The sequence below is a fragment of the Phyllobates terribilis genome, unplaced genomic scaffold (genome assembly GCF_046119375.1).
Source record: "Phyllobates terribilis strain yellow unplaced genomic scaffold, ASM4611937v1 Scaffold_9__5_contigs__length_417890890, whole genome shotgun sequence".
NCBI classification, from domain to species: domain Eukaryota; kingdom Metazoa; phylum Chordata; class Amphibia; order Anura; family Dendrobatidae; genus Phyllobates; species Phyllobates terribilis.
In genome coordinates this window covers 231,176,211-231,192,783 of record NW_027362769.1, presented here as the reverse complement: position 1 = coordinate 231,192,783, position 16,573 = coordinate 231,176,211, and the positions used below count along the sequence as shown (strand labels likewise).

The 16,573-nt window shown below is 40.5% G+C and overlaps 1 protein-coding gene across 9 annotated transcripts in view; it reads left to right on the top strand.

The window, feature by feature from the left end:
- The window catches only part of CLEC16A (C-type lectin domain containing 16A), a 293,814-nt gene that overhangs the window by 142,619 nt on the left and 134,622 nt on the right, over positions 1 to 16,573 (top strand). For all 9 annotated transcript variants that reach the window (XM_073647735.1, XM_073647726.1, XM_073647727.1 and 6 more), the window contains exon 18: positions 10,479 to 10,599. In XM_073647735.1, the coding sequence (XP_073503836.1) occupies positions 10,479 to 10,599 (121 nt within the window). The remainder of the gene's footprint in view (positions 1 to 10,478; positions 10,600 to 16,573) is intronic.

The window sequence follows — 16,573 nt, the reverse complement described above, 5'->3', positions numbered from 1 at the left end:
ACCTAGAGTTTTTGGTGCATTTCTGTGTGGAAAAAAAAGCTGCAAAAACACGTCAAAAAAGCTCAGTGTGCACTTTACCGAATCTTCAATGTACATATTCCAATACGAGCAACAAAACCATTGCACATTAACAGGTACTGTACATGCTGCCAATTCAACTAAAATTATCTGTAAACTCTTGTGCTTCCCATGAGATAAAAATTCTTTGCATTGTATAGGTTTTTTTATTCTTCCTGAACAAATAATTTGACAGCTGAGTGTTACCATTCCCTTTGTCTGTGGTTCATGCCCTATAAAGATACTATCTAATCATACTGTACCTCCCTGCATCAGATTATGGGTTTATAGATTCCTAGAAAGAAAATACTAATAAAAAATGCTTCAGAATTGTTATTCCATGGACAATACAGGTATTTAAAATGGTTGTCCAATATTTGGACAACCCTTCTTATTCCTCATATTTGGCCTTGTTAAAATAAAAACACCTATACTCACCTCCCGCGCCGTCTTCATTCCAGCTGTGTCAGCACTCGCGTTCCCTGGGCTCATGTGAGGTTATGTCACATGAGCCCTGCACCCAATCAACTCTGGCGTTACTGTCCCCACCTTCGAACAAATCGCACATCAAGAGGAAGTCAGAGAGCAGCCACAGCCCTGGCTTCCTGTTGATGTTCAAGATGTCTGAAGGTGGGGACAGTGAAGCATAGGGTTTACGTGACGTAGAAACCTCACGTGAGCCCCAGGAACTCCAGTGCCGACACCACCTGAACAGTGGTGAGAATAGGTGTTTTTTATTTCAACAGGGCCAAACATGGGGAATGAGAAGGGGTTCTCCAAGTAGTGGACAACCCCTTTAATGCTGATCTCAGAGGTCTCCACAATGGTACACCTTAATTTTCAGAGGAGTCTAACAACTAAAGGAGTTTGTCCAAAGTGTAATTGTACAGACTTGGTGCAGGCCACTCTGTGCAGCAGAATTGTAGGAGCTCCCTTGTATTAAATCTTTTACTCCTTTACTGGGATCTCAAGTTTTTTGCTGTCTCTCCTAATTTACCTCTATGGATGATGGAGTGTACTGCATAGAGTAACCAAACAAGCCAGGATCCGAACCAGAGAAACAATGAACTATGACAAAATATAAATCCAAGAGGAAATTCTTGGAAAGTCAAGTCAAAATCCAAGAAAGGCAGGCAGAACCTTTGAGGCAAACAACGGGTCAAACAGTCCAAAATCAAAAGCAGAGCTCAAGTCAAAGGGTTAATCCAGTCAAAAATAGCATGGTTTGAACACAGAATCCAATAGGTGCACTAGGGATAATTATAATACATTCATTGGCACAGGGTTATAGAACGTAGAAGTTTAAATAAGCAGGCTGGGGCGGACATAACCATCAATGCAACCTGGGCAGCCGCACAGGGACCCAAGAGTTAAGGGGCCACTACCACTTCCAAAGCAGCTAGAAATGTGCATTATGGACTGCAAAAGGCCCATATATTGTTCTTCCACAGGGGCTGCCTTCTGCCTGCGTATGCTGACCTGGTCTACGGACTGGCCGATCAGTTGGACCTTTAGATTGCCCAGATTGTCTGGATACCTGAATGGCTGGGCAGCCAAGCCTGCTTTGCATGTGCCGCCCAGAATCTCTGCCAGCACTGCTGTGAAGACCTCATGGGGTGCCTGGCAGAGGAATTCATTGTGTGAGTCCACCAAAAGTCACAGCTGGAGAATCTTTTTTTTTTTTTTTTTTTAAAAACAAACAACTTCTGCCTAGTTGTCCTTCTATGTATGAACCAGGAAACCTAAAATGAGCTCTAGTCTAGTTCCCACCTTCACAGAGCAGGGCTCGAATGGTGAGTTATATGGTAACATGAATCTTACATGTTAATTTAAAAAAATCATTAAATTTACATTGGTAACCAAACCCACATCTCTTAACACCGATTTGTGGCCTCCTGGAAAAGCTCTTCTACAAGATAATATAACCATGATGTTTAGCAGTGCTTTATAAGTTATTATTTAGCAACTTTCCAGGTAAGAATCAACCTCTGTATCTTTTCTAAATTCACAAAAAATTGATATAGAGATTATACAAAGCACTTTTCCTGTATACTTTCTACAAAGTGCGTGACTGTGCAGATGGGTTACCTGACAAAATAAGCAGAGAGCACTGACTAGAAAGGTGCTAAGTGAAAATCTGGATTTATCTGAATGTTTTTATGTTCAGTTCCTGGAAACCCCTCCCTTCTACTGTATATAGGAAGGTCAGTTACTTTAAAGGGAGCAGAAAAGATTATATTGTGGTTTCCGTTTGTGAACTTTCTCTTTCATTACATGTTAAATCAGAAACACATGTCGAGAAGTAAGAAGAACAAACTACGTATTTCTCTGCAGCAGGCATGCTATGTGGTTTATGGCACCTATCAAAATCACATAGCTATATGTACAGGCTTATGGAAATGTTGGCTTGGTCAAATTGCATTTTCTGTTAATGAAATTGTAGCATGATTAAATCCAACATTTTCTTTTTCCTAGCTCATGCAAATCACAACCATTTTTCCATTGGATTAATACAAAAATGTTCCAGTGTCAAGATACTGACTTGTCACAGCACCTCCTGCTGTTCATTTCATTCCCTCTTAGAACACCCATCTAATCTGTCCAATGACTGTGGTCACACATGCTCAGTAGTTTCTGTTCACCACCTAAAACCTCCTCTTTATGGGTGGCAGAGGATTCCTCATATTGTGCAGCCAACCCATAAGAATCATTGCAACAGAAGCTGCTTCTTATCACCAGCATTAATTGCTGCAACGCATTAAAAAAAAAATACAAATTGCCTGTACAGAGAGGGAGAGGACTTGAACTCTAGCACCACCTGTTGAAAGCAGAAATCCTAAAAGTCAATATCGACCCTTTAACAAGCCTTGCCATATGACTTAGAGTGTCTTGTTTGACTTTTATCCTAATTGCAGACACGAGTTTCAAGGTGTTTGCTCCTCATCAGTGCAAAGCAAAGGGTCTGATTTGGCTGGATGAAAGGCCTCTGATTAGGGTCCAAGGGAAAGTATCCTGTGGAGAGTGACATGCCGGTGTGAGAAGTCTTAGATCCCTGTTAAAGGGATTATACAAATGCTTTCTAGTATTGCAGTACAATTTGTTATAATTATTCTATTTAATCTTAACATATCAGTTAATGAAAATATTTTCCTTAATTTGGAAGCGTATGGAAAATGGATGACATCCATTATAGCAATTCAGAAAAAAGAAACATATATTTTAAAGGGGACCTGTCACTTGATTCATGGTGCCCAAACAACAAGCAACATGAATCAGTGCCTGACTGCATGATTGCAACCAGTTTTATTAGTCTCTGTAACGGTCCGGCATTTTAGAGAAAATATAATTAGAATATCTGGTTGGAGACCATAGCCAGAGATGAGACTATAGAAGAGACAATCACCTGACGCATAGCTAGGAGAAGCCAGCCAGGGGTGGTGCCCGACTTGTCTTTTCTCCTTATATGGTCACCGGATGAATCTTCTAACTTTTTTTTTCCTCTGAAATGCCAGAACGTTCTGAGAAATACATACAGTGGTGTGAAAAAAGTGTTTGCCCCCTTCTGTCTTATTCTTTTGCTTGTTTGTCACACTTAAATGTTTCAGATCACAAAACAAATTTAAATATTAGACAAAGATAACACAAGTAAACACAAAATGCAGTTTTTAAATTAAGGTTTTTATTATTAAGGGAAAAAGAAATCCAAACCTACAGGGCCCTGTGTGAAAAAATGATTGCCCCCTAAACCTAATGACCGGTTGGGTCGCCCTTAGCAGCAACAATTGCAATCAAGTATTTGCGATAACTGGCAGTGAGTCTTTAACAAAGCTCTGGAGGAATTTTGGCCCACTAATCTTTGCAAAATTGTTATAATTCAGCCATATTGGAGGGTTTCCGAGCATGAACCGCCTTTTTAAGGTCATGCCACAGCAGCTCAAATAAATTAAGGTTAGGACTTCGACTGGGCCACTCCAAAGTCTTAATTTTGTTTTTGTTAAGCCAGGTGGACTTGCTGGTGTGTTTTGAATCACTGTCCTGCTGCATAACCCAAGTGTGCTTCAGCTTGAGGTCACGAAAAGATGGCCAGACATTCTCCTTCAAGATTTTTTGGTAGACCGCAGAATTCATGGTTCCATTTACCACAGCAAGTCTTCCAGGTCCTGAAGCAGCAAAACAGCCTCAGACCATCACACTACTGTTACTTCTACACCAGATGTAATGGGACATACACCTTCCAAAAATTTCAACTTTTGTCTCTTCAGTCCACAGAGTATTCTCCCAAAAATCTTGGTGATCATCAAGATGTTTTCTGGCAACTCTGAGATGAGCTTTTATGTTCTTTTTGCTCAGCAGTGGCTTTAGTCTTGAAACTCTGCCATGGATGCCATTTTGCCCAGTCTCTTTCTTATGGTGGAGTCATGAACACTGACCTCAACTGAGGCAAGTGAGACCTGCAGTTCTTTGGATGTTGTTGTGAGGTCTTTTGTGACTTCATTAATGAGTCATCGCTGCGCTTTTGGGGTATCTTTGGTCGGCTGGCCACTCCTGGGAAGGTTCACCGCTGTCCCATGTTTTCGCCATTTATGGATAATGGCTCACTGTGGTTCGCTGGAGTCCTAGCTTTAGAAATGGCTTCATAAACTTTTCCAGACTGATAGATCTCAATTACTTTGTTTCTCATTTGTTCCTGAATTTCTTTGGATCACAGCATGATGTGTAGCTTTTGAGGATATTTTGGTCTACTTCACTTTGTTAGGCAGGTCCTATTTAAGTCATTTCTTGATTGAGAACAGGTGTGGCAGTAATCAGGCCTGTGTGTGGCTAGGGAAATTGAACTCAGCTTCCCAAGGATGTGATAAACCACAGTTAATTTATGTTTTAAGGGGAAGGGGCAATCACTTTTTCACACAGGGCCCTGTAGGTTTGGATTTCTTTTCCCCTTAATAATAAATACCTTCATTTAAAAACTGCATTTTGTGTTTACTGTTTTGTGATCTGAAACATTTAAGTGTGACAAACATACAAAAGAATAAGAAATGAGGAAAGGGACAAACACTTTTTCACACCACTGTACCTAGCTGCAATTGTACAGCCATTCTCTCACTCATACTGCCCAAGGTTTAGGCAGCATGAATTAAGTGACAGGTTCCCTTTTAACATTTTTATTAACAAATGGCTGATAGTTGGCATCCATCGCATGATGTGTCTGCTATAAATGAGTGCTATTGGTGGTGGATACTGTTTAAAAGCAGTGACCAAGTTCTAAAAAATATATATAAAGCGGGAAGCTGAGAAAAATTATATTTAGTTAATGTCATAGGTCTGGCAAAAAAAGATTCAATTTTAGAAAATGCCTAAAATCACACAAGAATCTGGCTTCCATCTCCACCACTCCACCAAAACTGTCCTAACCGAAATTGCTAACAACCCACCATCAAAGCCAACTGGCAATTTTCTATGCTTCTACTTCTAGACTTTATAGCAGGTTCCCTATGCTTTAAATCCTATATTCAACTACTATCTTCTTTTGTGCTTGACATCTTGGGTGTTTGTGTTGAGAATAGGTCCTTGTTCTTATTTTTTCAAGGCTTCCTGTAAACTTCATATTAGCTCACTGATTCAGTGTTGGGAAGCGGCTTAAATTGCTTACTCAGATCAAGTTATAGACCATGAATCTAGTCACTTTGTTCCAGAAGATTAAACATATTTTAATTTATTCTGTGTTTTACCGTAAAGTGCTTTTCAATGACACGCAAAATTGAATCTGAAAATCAGGGAAAACAAATCCTAATGTTTCTGAAAGTACTGGAAAATCGACTGTTCCAGAAAATGTGGCTAATTTTTACTTCTGTCAAAGCACAATTGGCCAGCTATTGAATTAACTAAGACCAGGGGCCGTTAGTGAAGAGTTATCTGATTGTCTTTTCCGATACAAAGCACTTGGTAGAGTACATAATATATAGACATACCAAGGCTCTACACGTAGTGCAATATATAGGTGTTTTTTTTCTAATTTCTTGGAATAACACAATTATTTTTTTCTTCTAAAAACTGGTGTAATAAATTAAATGATTTAGGTGAGATATCTTTTGTCTTTAAGTCATAATTTCCTGGTAGAAATCAATGGAAGTTACGGGAACCAGAATAGCACAGGCCACTTTAAAAGGGGTTGTCCACTATTTGCTCAAGCCCTTCTCAAGTCCTATATAATAAATTACAATAAAATCAAAATGCCAGATATTCACTCCCAAAGCAGTTCCATTCCAGCGATGTCTATGCTGGGTCTCCCAGCCCTGCATGGCTGCAGCCCATCTATAGCTGCTAGTGGCCTCTTTGCTCACAGCTCCTCAGATGAGCCTTGGATGTCTGAAAGAAGTGTGAGAATTGCAGCCTATTAGCGATTGCTGATTGGCTGCAGCGCTGACATGGCATAACAATATCACGTAAGGCATGGGAGACCTTTTTATTTTACACTGGGGTCTATAGTATTTAAGAAGGGCTTGTCCGAGTAGTGGACAGCCCCTTTAATTACTATATCAAAGGCTTAGTTACACCTTTGCAACCATGTTGTCCACATACATTTGAAACGAAGCAGCGCTGCAGTAGATATAAAAGAAAAAAAAATGCCATTTTTTGTCGTCCGCTTTTGTCTTGCTTACATAAACAGTGGGGAAAATAAGTATTTTATACACTGCCGATTTTGCAAGTTTTCTCACCTACAAAGAATGGAGAGGTCTGTAATTTTTATTGTAGGTACACTTCACCTTTGAGAGACAGAATCTTAAAAAAAAATCCAGAAATCACATTGTATGATTTTTACATAATTAATTTGCATTTTATTGCATGAAATACAATAGATAAATAGAACTTAATATTTGGTATAGAAACCTTTGATTGCAATTAGAGGTCAGACGTTTCCTTGACTAAGTTTACACACACTGCAGTAGGGATTTTCGCCCACTCCTCCATACAGATCTTCTCCAGATCTTTCATGTTTCAGGGCTGTTTCTGGGCAACATTGAGTTTCTTCTCCCTACAAAGTTTTTCTATTGGGTTCAGGTCTGGAGACTGGCTAGGTCACTTCTTCTTACGGAGCCACTCCTTAGTTGCTCTGGCTGTATGTTTCGGGTCATTGTCATGCTGTAAGACCCAGCCACGACCCATCTTCAATGCTCTTACTGAGGTAAGGAGGTTGTTGGCCAAAATCTTGCGATAAATAACTCCATCCTCCCTTTCAATATGGTGCAGTCGTCCTGTCCCCTATACAGAAAAACACTCTCAAAGTATGTGGTTTCCCTCACCATGCTTCACGGTTGCGATGATGTTATTGGGGTTGTACTCATCTGTCTTCTTCCTCCAAACATAGCGAGTGGAGTCGATACCAAAAAGTTCTATTTTAGTCTCATCTGACCACATGACCTTCTCACATGCCTCCTCTGGATCATCCTGATGGTCATTGGCGAACTTCAAACGGACCTGGACATGTGGTGGTGTGAGCTGGGGAACCTTGCGTGCCCTACATGATTTTAATCCATGTTGGCGTAGTGTGTTACCAACTGTAATATTTGAGACTGTGGTCTCAGCTCTCTTCAGGTCATTGACCAGGTCCTCCCATGTAGTTCTTAGCTGATTCCTCATCTTTCTCAGAATCATTCTTGTGATCAATGGCACCAGAGAGATCTCGTAGAATCCCACCGCTGCCACCACTTGTGACGAATCCACACCTTGCCACCCGTCTGACGTCACAATTATGTCAGACGGATCACGTGATACGGATCTGCCCTTTGCACCAACGTGACGTTCCACACCCCCTCGGGGACTCAAAGTCAGATTGGTACAGTTATACTCAGACACCCCCTGTTCACACAGGTACATGAAGGCATCTGAAGTGAGAAGAGGTGGCCGACTCAGTTACTGACGTGGCACCACACTCGCTCACACGCCTGACAGGCTGAGAGGTCTCTTCACTAGCCCCTGCCCAGTAGCGTGTTCATTGGACCGAACAACGAACGTGAGAGTTCATGGATCGAGATAAAAGAGCTGCCCAAGGTTAAATTATATATTTAATCGCCATAAGGGCACACTACACAATACACTATATACATAAGGGTTATACATACATAATGGTCAGAGATGCAAACACAATAGTAGGGGTACAAAAGATACAAGCAGTTATTGAGTCAGTTACCAGTCAGATGGAAGGCCTGGCTTGTGGAGGAGGGGCTGTCACATGGCAGGCTTGTGGGTCTCTCTTCTTCTGTAACTTCCCTCAGATGACGTGTCGTCGCAACCTCCCCAGAGAAAAAGCCACGCAGCTAGGGCTGCTGGAGCTCTTAACCCCTCTGAGTTACTCCCCCTCCTGCCACCTGGCTGGACCTAAATCTCCACCCCTGGTCTCTCTCAGCTAAAAACTCCAAAACTAAAATGGGCTATACTTTCTTAATGGATGGTCCAAGGGAGCCGGTTTTGCTGTCATTGGATCCAGCCGGGCCCCTGCTACACATGGAGACTACACACAGTGGCCCTAGAGGCTTTTGAAAGTCTGTGCCTTGTATCTCCCTATTCCTATGCGCTAGACAATGCTGGAAGCCAGAGTGACATTCCCCATTCTCTTGGGATCTCAAAAATCTAGGTTATGAATAACTGGGAGATATAGTATTCCCATAACTCGGTATTGAATTATAATTGTCTGACACAAAGGGATGTGAAATTGCACACTGATTACTAGCTCTCCCCACACATACAGCTGACACCCGGGGGACCCAGTGGCGGGCATCTTGTCATCAGCTTATTGCCAAGGGAGCCTTCTAACAACTAGGGATTGTCCACTATGGAGAACCTATTTAAGGGTCCAAACCGCTGGGTCTTTTTGTGACTTGATTTATTTTTAGGATAGTATATCATATTACTGGGGTCCGATTCCCAAAACCCCCAATCGAGCAGAGTAAAAGGTGCCTCAGTGAACTGGAAGTAGTACTGCTCTGTATATTGTCTGTAAGTGGTACTGCAAGCTCACTCCAGTGCTATGCCACTTCCATTGCACTGCAGCTTTTTTTAAATCGGATGATCATGGAAGTGTTTGGACTTGGACCCCCATCAATTGGATGTTGAAGACTTATCCCAAGGATAAGTCATCAATTTAAAGCCTTGCATGACCCCTTTAAGTGTTTAATGTAGAGTAATTATATTGATATTAAACATAATTTGGCTAATTTACAAGGAAATCGATTATATATACATGCTATTTGCTGTTTTATGTACATTTTAAGAATGTCAAATATACGTTACTTAGACTGGTTATTTCAAATTAAGCCTATAAGGATGCTGAGATATTTGCAACTAATTTCATTCACAAATTAAAAAGTAAGATTTTAGTGGAACTGAATACATCTGAGACAGATTTGAGGCAGACCGAGGGGTTGAGTTTTTCCAATGTATAATACTGAAAGACTCTAGGAAATGTCATTCCTTTATTATAGGTTGTAATATGCGTAGGTGAGCACTTTCAGTAATTGTAATTGTGACTGCAAATCTTTCAAGTGGGCAAAAAACTTTAATTCTAAGATCCGCAAAATGTTGTGCGCAACCTCAGAAGATTTACTGAATGTCCTCCAGAGATACTTCAGTCATTCAGCCAATGCATTCATGATCCATTATCTGTATTGGTCAGGAAGTTATTAGATGTTCTCAGGTCCTTATTTAGGCTAGTATGACAGAGCAACGGGTAGCTCATGATGTCGCATCTAGCATCACATTCATGCCTTGAGACTTCTGACTTGCATTACTGTTGCCAAAAAGTGAACTTTGATGCATGTTTGGTTCTAGGCTACAAGTTGCACACTACTTTGCTCCCATAGAATTAACCCTCAACTGGTCAAGTGGGGTTTGCCACACCCCAGGGAATTTTTGTTCGGCTTCCATTCTTTGAAAAATGCTGGTATGAGGATACGTGTCTCACTAGCTTCCATCCATTTGTGGGTGTCAAAAATTTGTTATACTCATGTGTAATCAATCGCCAATAAGAAAACGATTAAAATAAACGTGATCTTTGCATTTTCTGTAAAAATAAGAGATTTCTAAACACTGGGATATAGGAAACCCCACATCACCAGTTGCGTGACAAAAACCCCACCTCACCAGTTGAGGGTTAATTGAAAGTGGCACGCAACCTCTAGCAGCCAAATGTCAGGTCTGAAATGGTCAAGAAACAGCACATTGCAAGAGTCTAGAATGACTAAGCATGTGTGGCTTATAAGTCATCTAACTCTGACATGCTAAGCTTGGCTTGTCACTCTCCACAAGGAGAAATATTACCACCATGTGATCATATCATTCAACTTTCGACATTTCTGTATCTGTAGAGTTATATGATAATAAGATAACACCATTTTCACACATGGTATCTTTTTCTTCAATTTCAGGCAATTAGAGTATTTTTTATGTTAAGGTCGGCATCACTGCAATTGCGGAAAGAGCCGGAGACTCAGCTTCCTTTGACCCGGGAGGAGGACCTGATAAAGACAGATGATGTACTTGATCTCAGTGAGTACCACAAAATGAATATTCTTTTGGGGATCCACTTAGAGTTCTTAATCACTTTTTGGAGAAGCTGTCTTAGTAAATAATTGGAAGGAGGATTGAATTTTATAAACAAACTGTTTACGAGTTTCCAAGAATTGCATTCCTATTCCTCATCATTTCAGAGAAATGCAACCATTCCCACACCCTTTCTCACAATTAAGATATTTTAAAAACAGACTTTATTGTGAGTAATTGTGTAGAACTATGTAATGTACTTGCATGCACAGCTTATAAGTTCTTAAATAGAGCTTGCACCCACCTTCCTTTCCATGATCTCTATTTCTTCAGTAACTATTGGCGTATATACTTTCTCGTGGAACAGACCGAGCCTTTAGAGTCTCTTTTCCTCACTATAGTAGGAAGTTTATGGTATCTTTCTAGATGGCTTGGTTCCTTTAAGTAACTAAACTTTCAAGCTCCAAAGAACCTACAAGCACTTCTCTAAATCTGGCCAGATCACTTGATCCAGTCATCTTCTGTGACTTTGTGCTGCTCCCGATGCTGCAGAGGCAAAGTTGCCTCTGCAAGCAGCATTGGAAGCATAGTAGGGGTTATCTTTGCAGCCATGCCGCTGGCTTGAATTGTCAATCATCAGGAATGCAACACCTATGACAAACCGGAAACTTGGGAGTCTGGGAAATGGTGCACTCCTGACCAAAGATCTCGAGACAAGCCCTTTAAAGGGGGTTTCCCTAACTGAAGAAAAGTCATGAACATTAGAACTGTGGAGGTTTGAGTGTACTCTTACTTGAAGGGGCTGCAGAGCATGTGAATTCTATTGCAGCATTATCCCATACAAGTAAATGAGAAAGGGCTTACTCTTTTCATGGCACTACACAATATATGGAACTGTGCTATGGCCTCTACAGTCAGCTGATTAATAGGGGTGCCAGGAGTTGGACTAGCATCATTTTGATGTTGTATTGATCATTAATAAAGTTGTCCACTACTTTATTCACCCCCCCAAATGTATCTCCCCGGGGCCTCTCAGACTTATTGTAAATACCTTCTGGGGCTGATAATGCCTCTTAGCGGCGCTATCACTGGCTGCTCACAGGCATCGCGTGACCCAGCGCTTACGTCCCGACAAGTGAGGCGTGACTCAGCGCTGGGGTCCCCGCGGTAGCTGCTGGGTTGTGGGCGGGGTTACCCCCTGCGTCACACCCAGCATCCACCGCGCGCTTTCCCAATGAATGGGGAGAGGCAGAGCGCACGGTGCATGCTGGGTGTGACATACGGGGTAACCCCGCCCACAGCCTGGCATCCACCGTGAAACCAGGAAGATCGTGATCCCCGTCTGCTGCCAGCACTTGTCGTGACATCAGCGGATGTCAGAGCCGGCAGCAGCCAGGGGTCACGTGATGCTTGTGAGCGGCCAGTGATAGCGCCACTCGCAGGCATTATCAGCAACAGAAGGTATTTACAAGAAGTCTTAGGGGTTTAAAGTCGCCCTTTAAAGGTCATCTGTCAGTAGAATCAACCTTCCTTAGATGTCTATATGGGCATGCAGGTCATAGAAAGTTGAATAAATTGATACCTTGATATCTGTAATCTGATGTCTTATTCCAGAGAAATCCATGTTTCTATGAATATGTAAATGAGCTATTAAGATCTATGGGCCGGACATAGATCTCCCTGAGAATCTGCCTCCAGAGCTTATTTAAAATGAAAGGAGGCGTTACCAGTGTGAGACATGTAGATTAGAAGACCAGACTGTCAGTCAGTACATGTCTTACACTGGTAACGCCCCTTATCATTTAAAATAATCTCTGTAGGCCGATTCTCAGGTAGATCTATGTCCGGCCCATAGATCTTAACAGCTCATTTACATACTAAGAAAAACATGGATATCTCTGGAATAAGACATCCGATCGCAGCTATCAAGGTATCATTTTATTCACCTTTCTATGACCTTCATGCCCATATAGACGGCTTAGGAGGGTTGATCCTAGTAACAGATTCCCTTTAAACCCTGAATACAAAACAAAAGAGGGATCATAAGGAACTAATTTTTTCTTAGTAGAGAGCAATGTGCATTGATCATATTGCCTTTTTCAGGCAGGCTCCATTTTTCACTACAGTGACAGATGGAAGGACGCGCTTAGTGCGGACCCTAACTTCTGTATTCAGTAGTTTCCATGTCAGAGGGAAGAAGAGTGAACAAATAAAGTAGCACACTGTAACACTGAGTATATAGATATGAAATATGAATAGCTTAACTGCTGTAGAAAATAGAAATAAATGAAAAAAAATTTTTGAAAAATTTTTTTGCGCATGTAAATATGAAGTATGGAAAATGAATAGCATTACTGCTGTAAATAAATGAGAAATCTTAGCGCATAAATTGGCCAATTCATGTGTACCTGACATGTATAAATTTTTTCATTTATTTCTATTTTCTACAGCAGTTAAGCTATTCATATTTCATATCTATATACTCAGTGTTACAGTGTGCTACTTTATTTGTTTATTATTTAAGGAGGTATCTGCTCTTAGTAAGCATCTGTTCACACCTAGTTTTTGTAGTGGAAGTGCCGTCATTTTCTTTGTTACTAGATTTAGCGTTGACTGAGCACTCCACCCCCACCCCCATGCCGCAGGTGGTTTTAAATGCATCAGGATCTGTCTTTCCCACACATAAGCAGACGGAGGTCTCTTAGAGAGGTATTCACATTATAGGTCCTGACATCGAGAAACGCCTTACCGCGGCTGTCAGGTACACATGAATTGGCCAATTTATGCGCTAAGATTTCTCATTTATTTACAGCAGTAATGCTATTCATTTTCCATACTTCATATTTACATGCGCAAAAAAATTTTTCAAAAAATTTTTTTCATTTATTTCTATTTTCTACAGCAGTTAAGCTATTCATATTTCATATCTATATACTCAGTGTTACAGTGTGCTACTTTATTTGTTCATTATATATGGAGGTAGCTGCTCTTAGTAAGCACCTGTTCACACCTAGTTTTTGTAGTGGAAGTGCCGTCATTTTCTTTGTTACTAGAGGGAAGAAGAGTAGCACACTGCTCAGGAGCAGGGATGGGCAAACGCGTATCGAGCACCATGTATCCATGTCTGGGCCCTCCATACTTCAAAAGACTTGGGTTCCTTGACCCCTGTTTATGACTCCAGAAAGTCAAATGAGAGTTAGAGGTGGCTGCCTGTGTCTGTAATGTCTCACTACTCAAATTTAAGGGAATTGTGAAATGTAGACAGATACTACAACTCCTATAGTCTTTAATGGAGAGAGTTACATGTGTGCAGGGTCTCCTCTATATAGTGCTGATTAGGGGAGAAGACCACCCCCATTCTCCAGATATATGGGAGTCAAGGTAGTAGAAATTGCATCCGTTAGACAATTATGGCATATTCTTTTGATTATACCATAAATCTCTCCTACGATTTGACCCCTATAAGTTTTATTGTGGCTCTTGTAAATTGTTGAACACGACTATGTGGCCCTCGTACCAAAAAAGCTTGTATTCCCCTGTCCTAAGCTGTCCAGAAGAGAACAATATTGTCAACACAAAACTGGAAACCATGTTATTTTTTATGTATTTTTGTTTCTAATGGTAAATAATGTCCTTTATACCAAGCAAATCTATAAAGGGACCTAGTGGTCAGTCTCCTTTAAGCAGCATTTTTAAACCTTTATTTGAATATTTCTCTCTACTATTAAAAACCTGAACAGAATTTACATTTAACAGTAAACAAGAAGTGAAGCAATGGCCGCAGATGGCTTTGAAGCTTTTCTGTAGAAGCCTTTGAGGGAGATCGTTCTTGAGAATTGTGCACACCCAATATACGTAATGTTCTTTTGACAGTAGGAACTATATATCTCTAGAATAATCTTTCATAGTTTATACATAATAATATTATCATAGAGTAGATTTTTGTTGGACAGATATGCTGATCCCTTTTGGAATGGAATTCGTTGAATTCTGACAAACTATTGACTTATAAAGGAGTCCTTTACATTTTCTCCAGGGTCACAACATTTTTTAGGGGTTTTCAAAAAAAAAAAAAGAATTAAATTAACCCATAATCTTGGTTGCTGCGATTATAGTCCACCCACGTCACTGAAGGTTGGTGGTCATGCATGCGCGGTAATGTTTTTATACCTTGTAACTTTTCCTGTTAGCACTTCTCCACCAGAACCTAACCCAGCTATTGGTTTCTACCTATACTATATGACGTGATTACACTGGGACGCATCGCCACGTGGTGCTGGAGAATTGTGGGCCATACCTGTGTAATGCCCAGATCAGCCCCGAATCTGAATTATTACCCAGATTTTGTGGTTCTAGTGATTATAAACTTTCGAAAAGTAAGTTTATATAATTTTAGGCCAACGGTTAGTTCAGCTTTGTTGGATAAAAGGAAAAACTTTTTAAGTAGCAACGTGGCAAGAATATATTGCTGAAATGTGTGCTACTGTTTGTTCAAGCAATAGTTAGGCATCTGCATTAGAGGTCCTGTCATTTTTACTGAAAGAAATAATGTAACATACAGCACTGATTTTTTAGGTAAATTGATGAAAAGTATTGCAGAATCCAGACTGACTTTAGTCAGGGGGTCTAATGTGCGCTGTTCTTGTCCCCTGAAGGATTTTTTTTGCTCTTCCTAAGGGCTTGTTCAGACAAGTGTATTTTATGTCTGTCTGCTGTTCACATGAACATTATTACATGTGGACTGGTGATCTACCTATAAAAGATTGCAGCATGGACTAGTCTGAAATGATTTTCAGATCAGACTTCCCCATTAAACTCAATGAGTGCGTGCCATCTGGACACTGTTTATATGGCATCCATTTTTTACAGATCTATTGTAATTACTAACATAATAAACTGTATTTGGCCTTCTATCCGTTTAAGTTGTAAATGCGTAAAACGGATGGTTTACAGATCTAAAAAAACCTGACATACGTAGCACCATATGGATTTTAAAAAATTGATGCTTTGTTTTTTTTTAATATATCGTGTCTGAACCTGCTCTAATGGGGAACAAAAAATCTATTTCAAACCCAAATGAACAAAAGTAAAGAATAGTCATAAGAAAGTCAGGAACAGTCGTAAAATATCAACATCCAAAAAGTCTCCCATTGAATGCCTTTCCACTCCTTCGGTGCACCAGCGTTGTGTCTTTGGTCTTCCCATCAGTCTTGCTGTTGCCATTGCATGCAGTATGCTCAACCTGTTTGCTACATGCTGGTGAGCAGAAGTCCATCGGGAGGACTAGAGACGCCGGTTATTATGCAGGCATAATTAAGTGTTAAGACTTTACTCAAGTTGAGAATTGAGAAAAGTAAATTAAGTCACACAACAGGGAGGTTGTCAGTCAAGCAGGAGGAGAATAGAGCTGGAGTGACAGAGGCTTCAGATCTACAATAGCTCTTCAGCGTTATTTGCAAATCAATTCAAACACTGATTTCTCAGTAACGGATGACCGGACGGCCATGTAATGGTATTGCTGGACTTGTCTTTGAAACGGCTACATGTGCATATAAATAGTTTTGGGGGGGAATCCTGCTGACAGATTCCCTTTTAAATGTTTACATTTATTATTTTTTATGCTGAAGTTGAGCCTGAAGAGCACGTAACTTACGTTTGTGCATAGCATGGCCATAGTCATGAGCTACCTGGCGCTACCTTCATTACTTCGTGCCATGTTTGATCACATTCCGCTGTACCTACTTTATGAATTTTAGGGTGAATTGAGGTTTCAAAGCCACAACATATTAACAAAGGAATCTATGAGGAGCTAGGCAGCAGCATATTTCTAAGCATAACTCTGAACATGACATATTTCCAGTGTATGCCATTATATTTTTCTCATGTATTTTTATCCTGGCTTGAACCACTTTTTCCCAATAATTTGAACTTTGTTCTTCTTTTTACACTGGTATTACTGGTATCACACAATATACTTTGT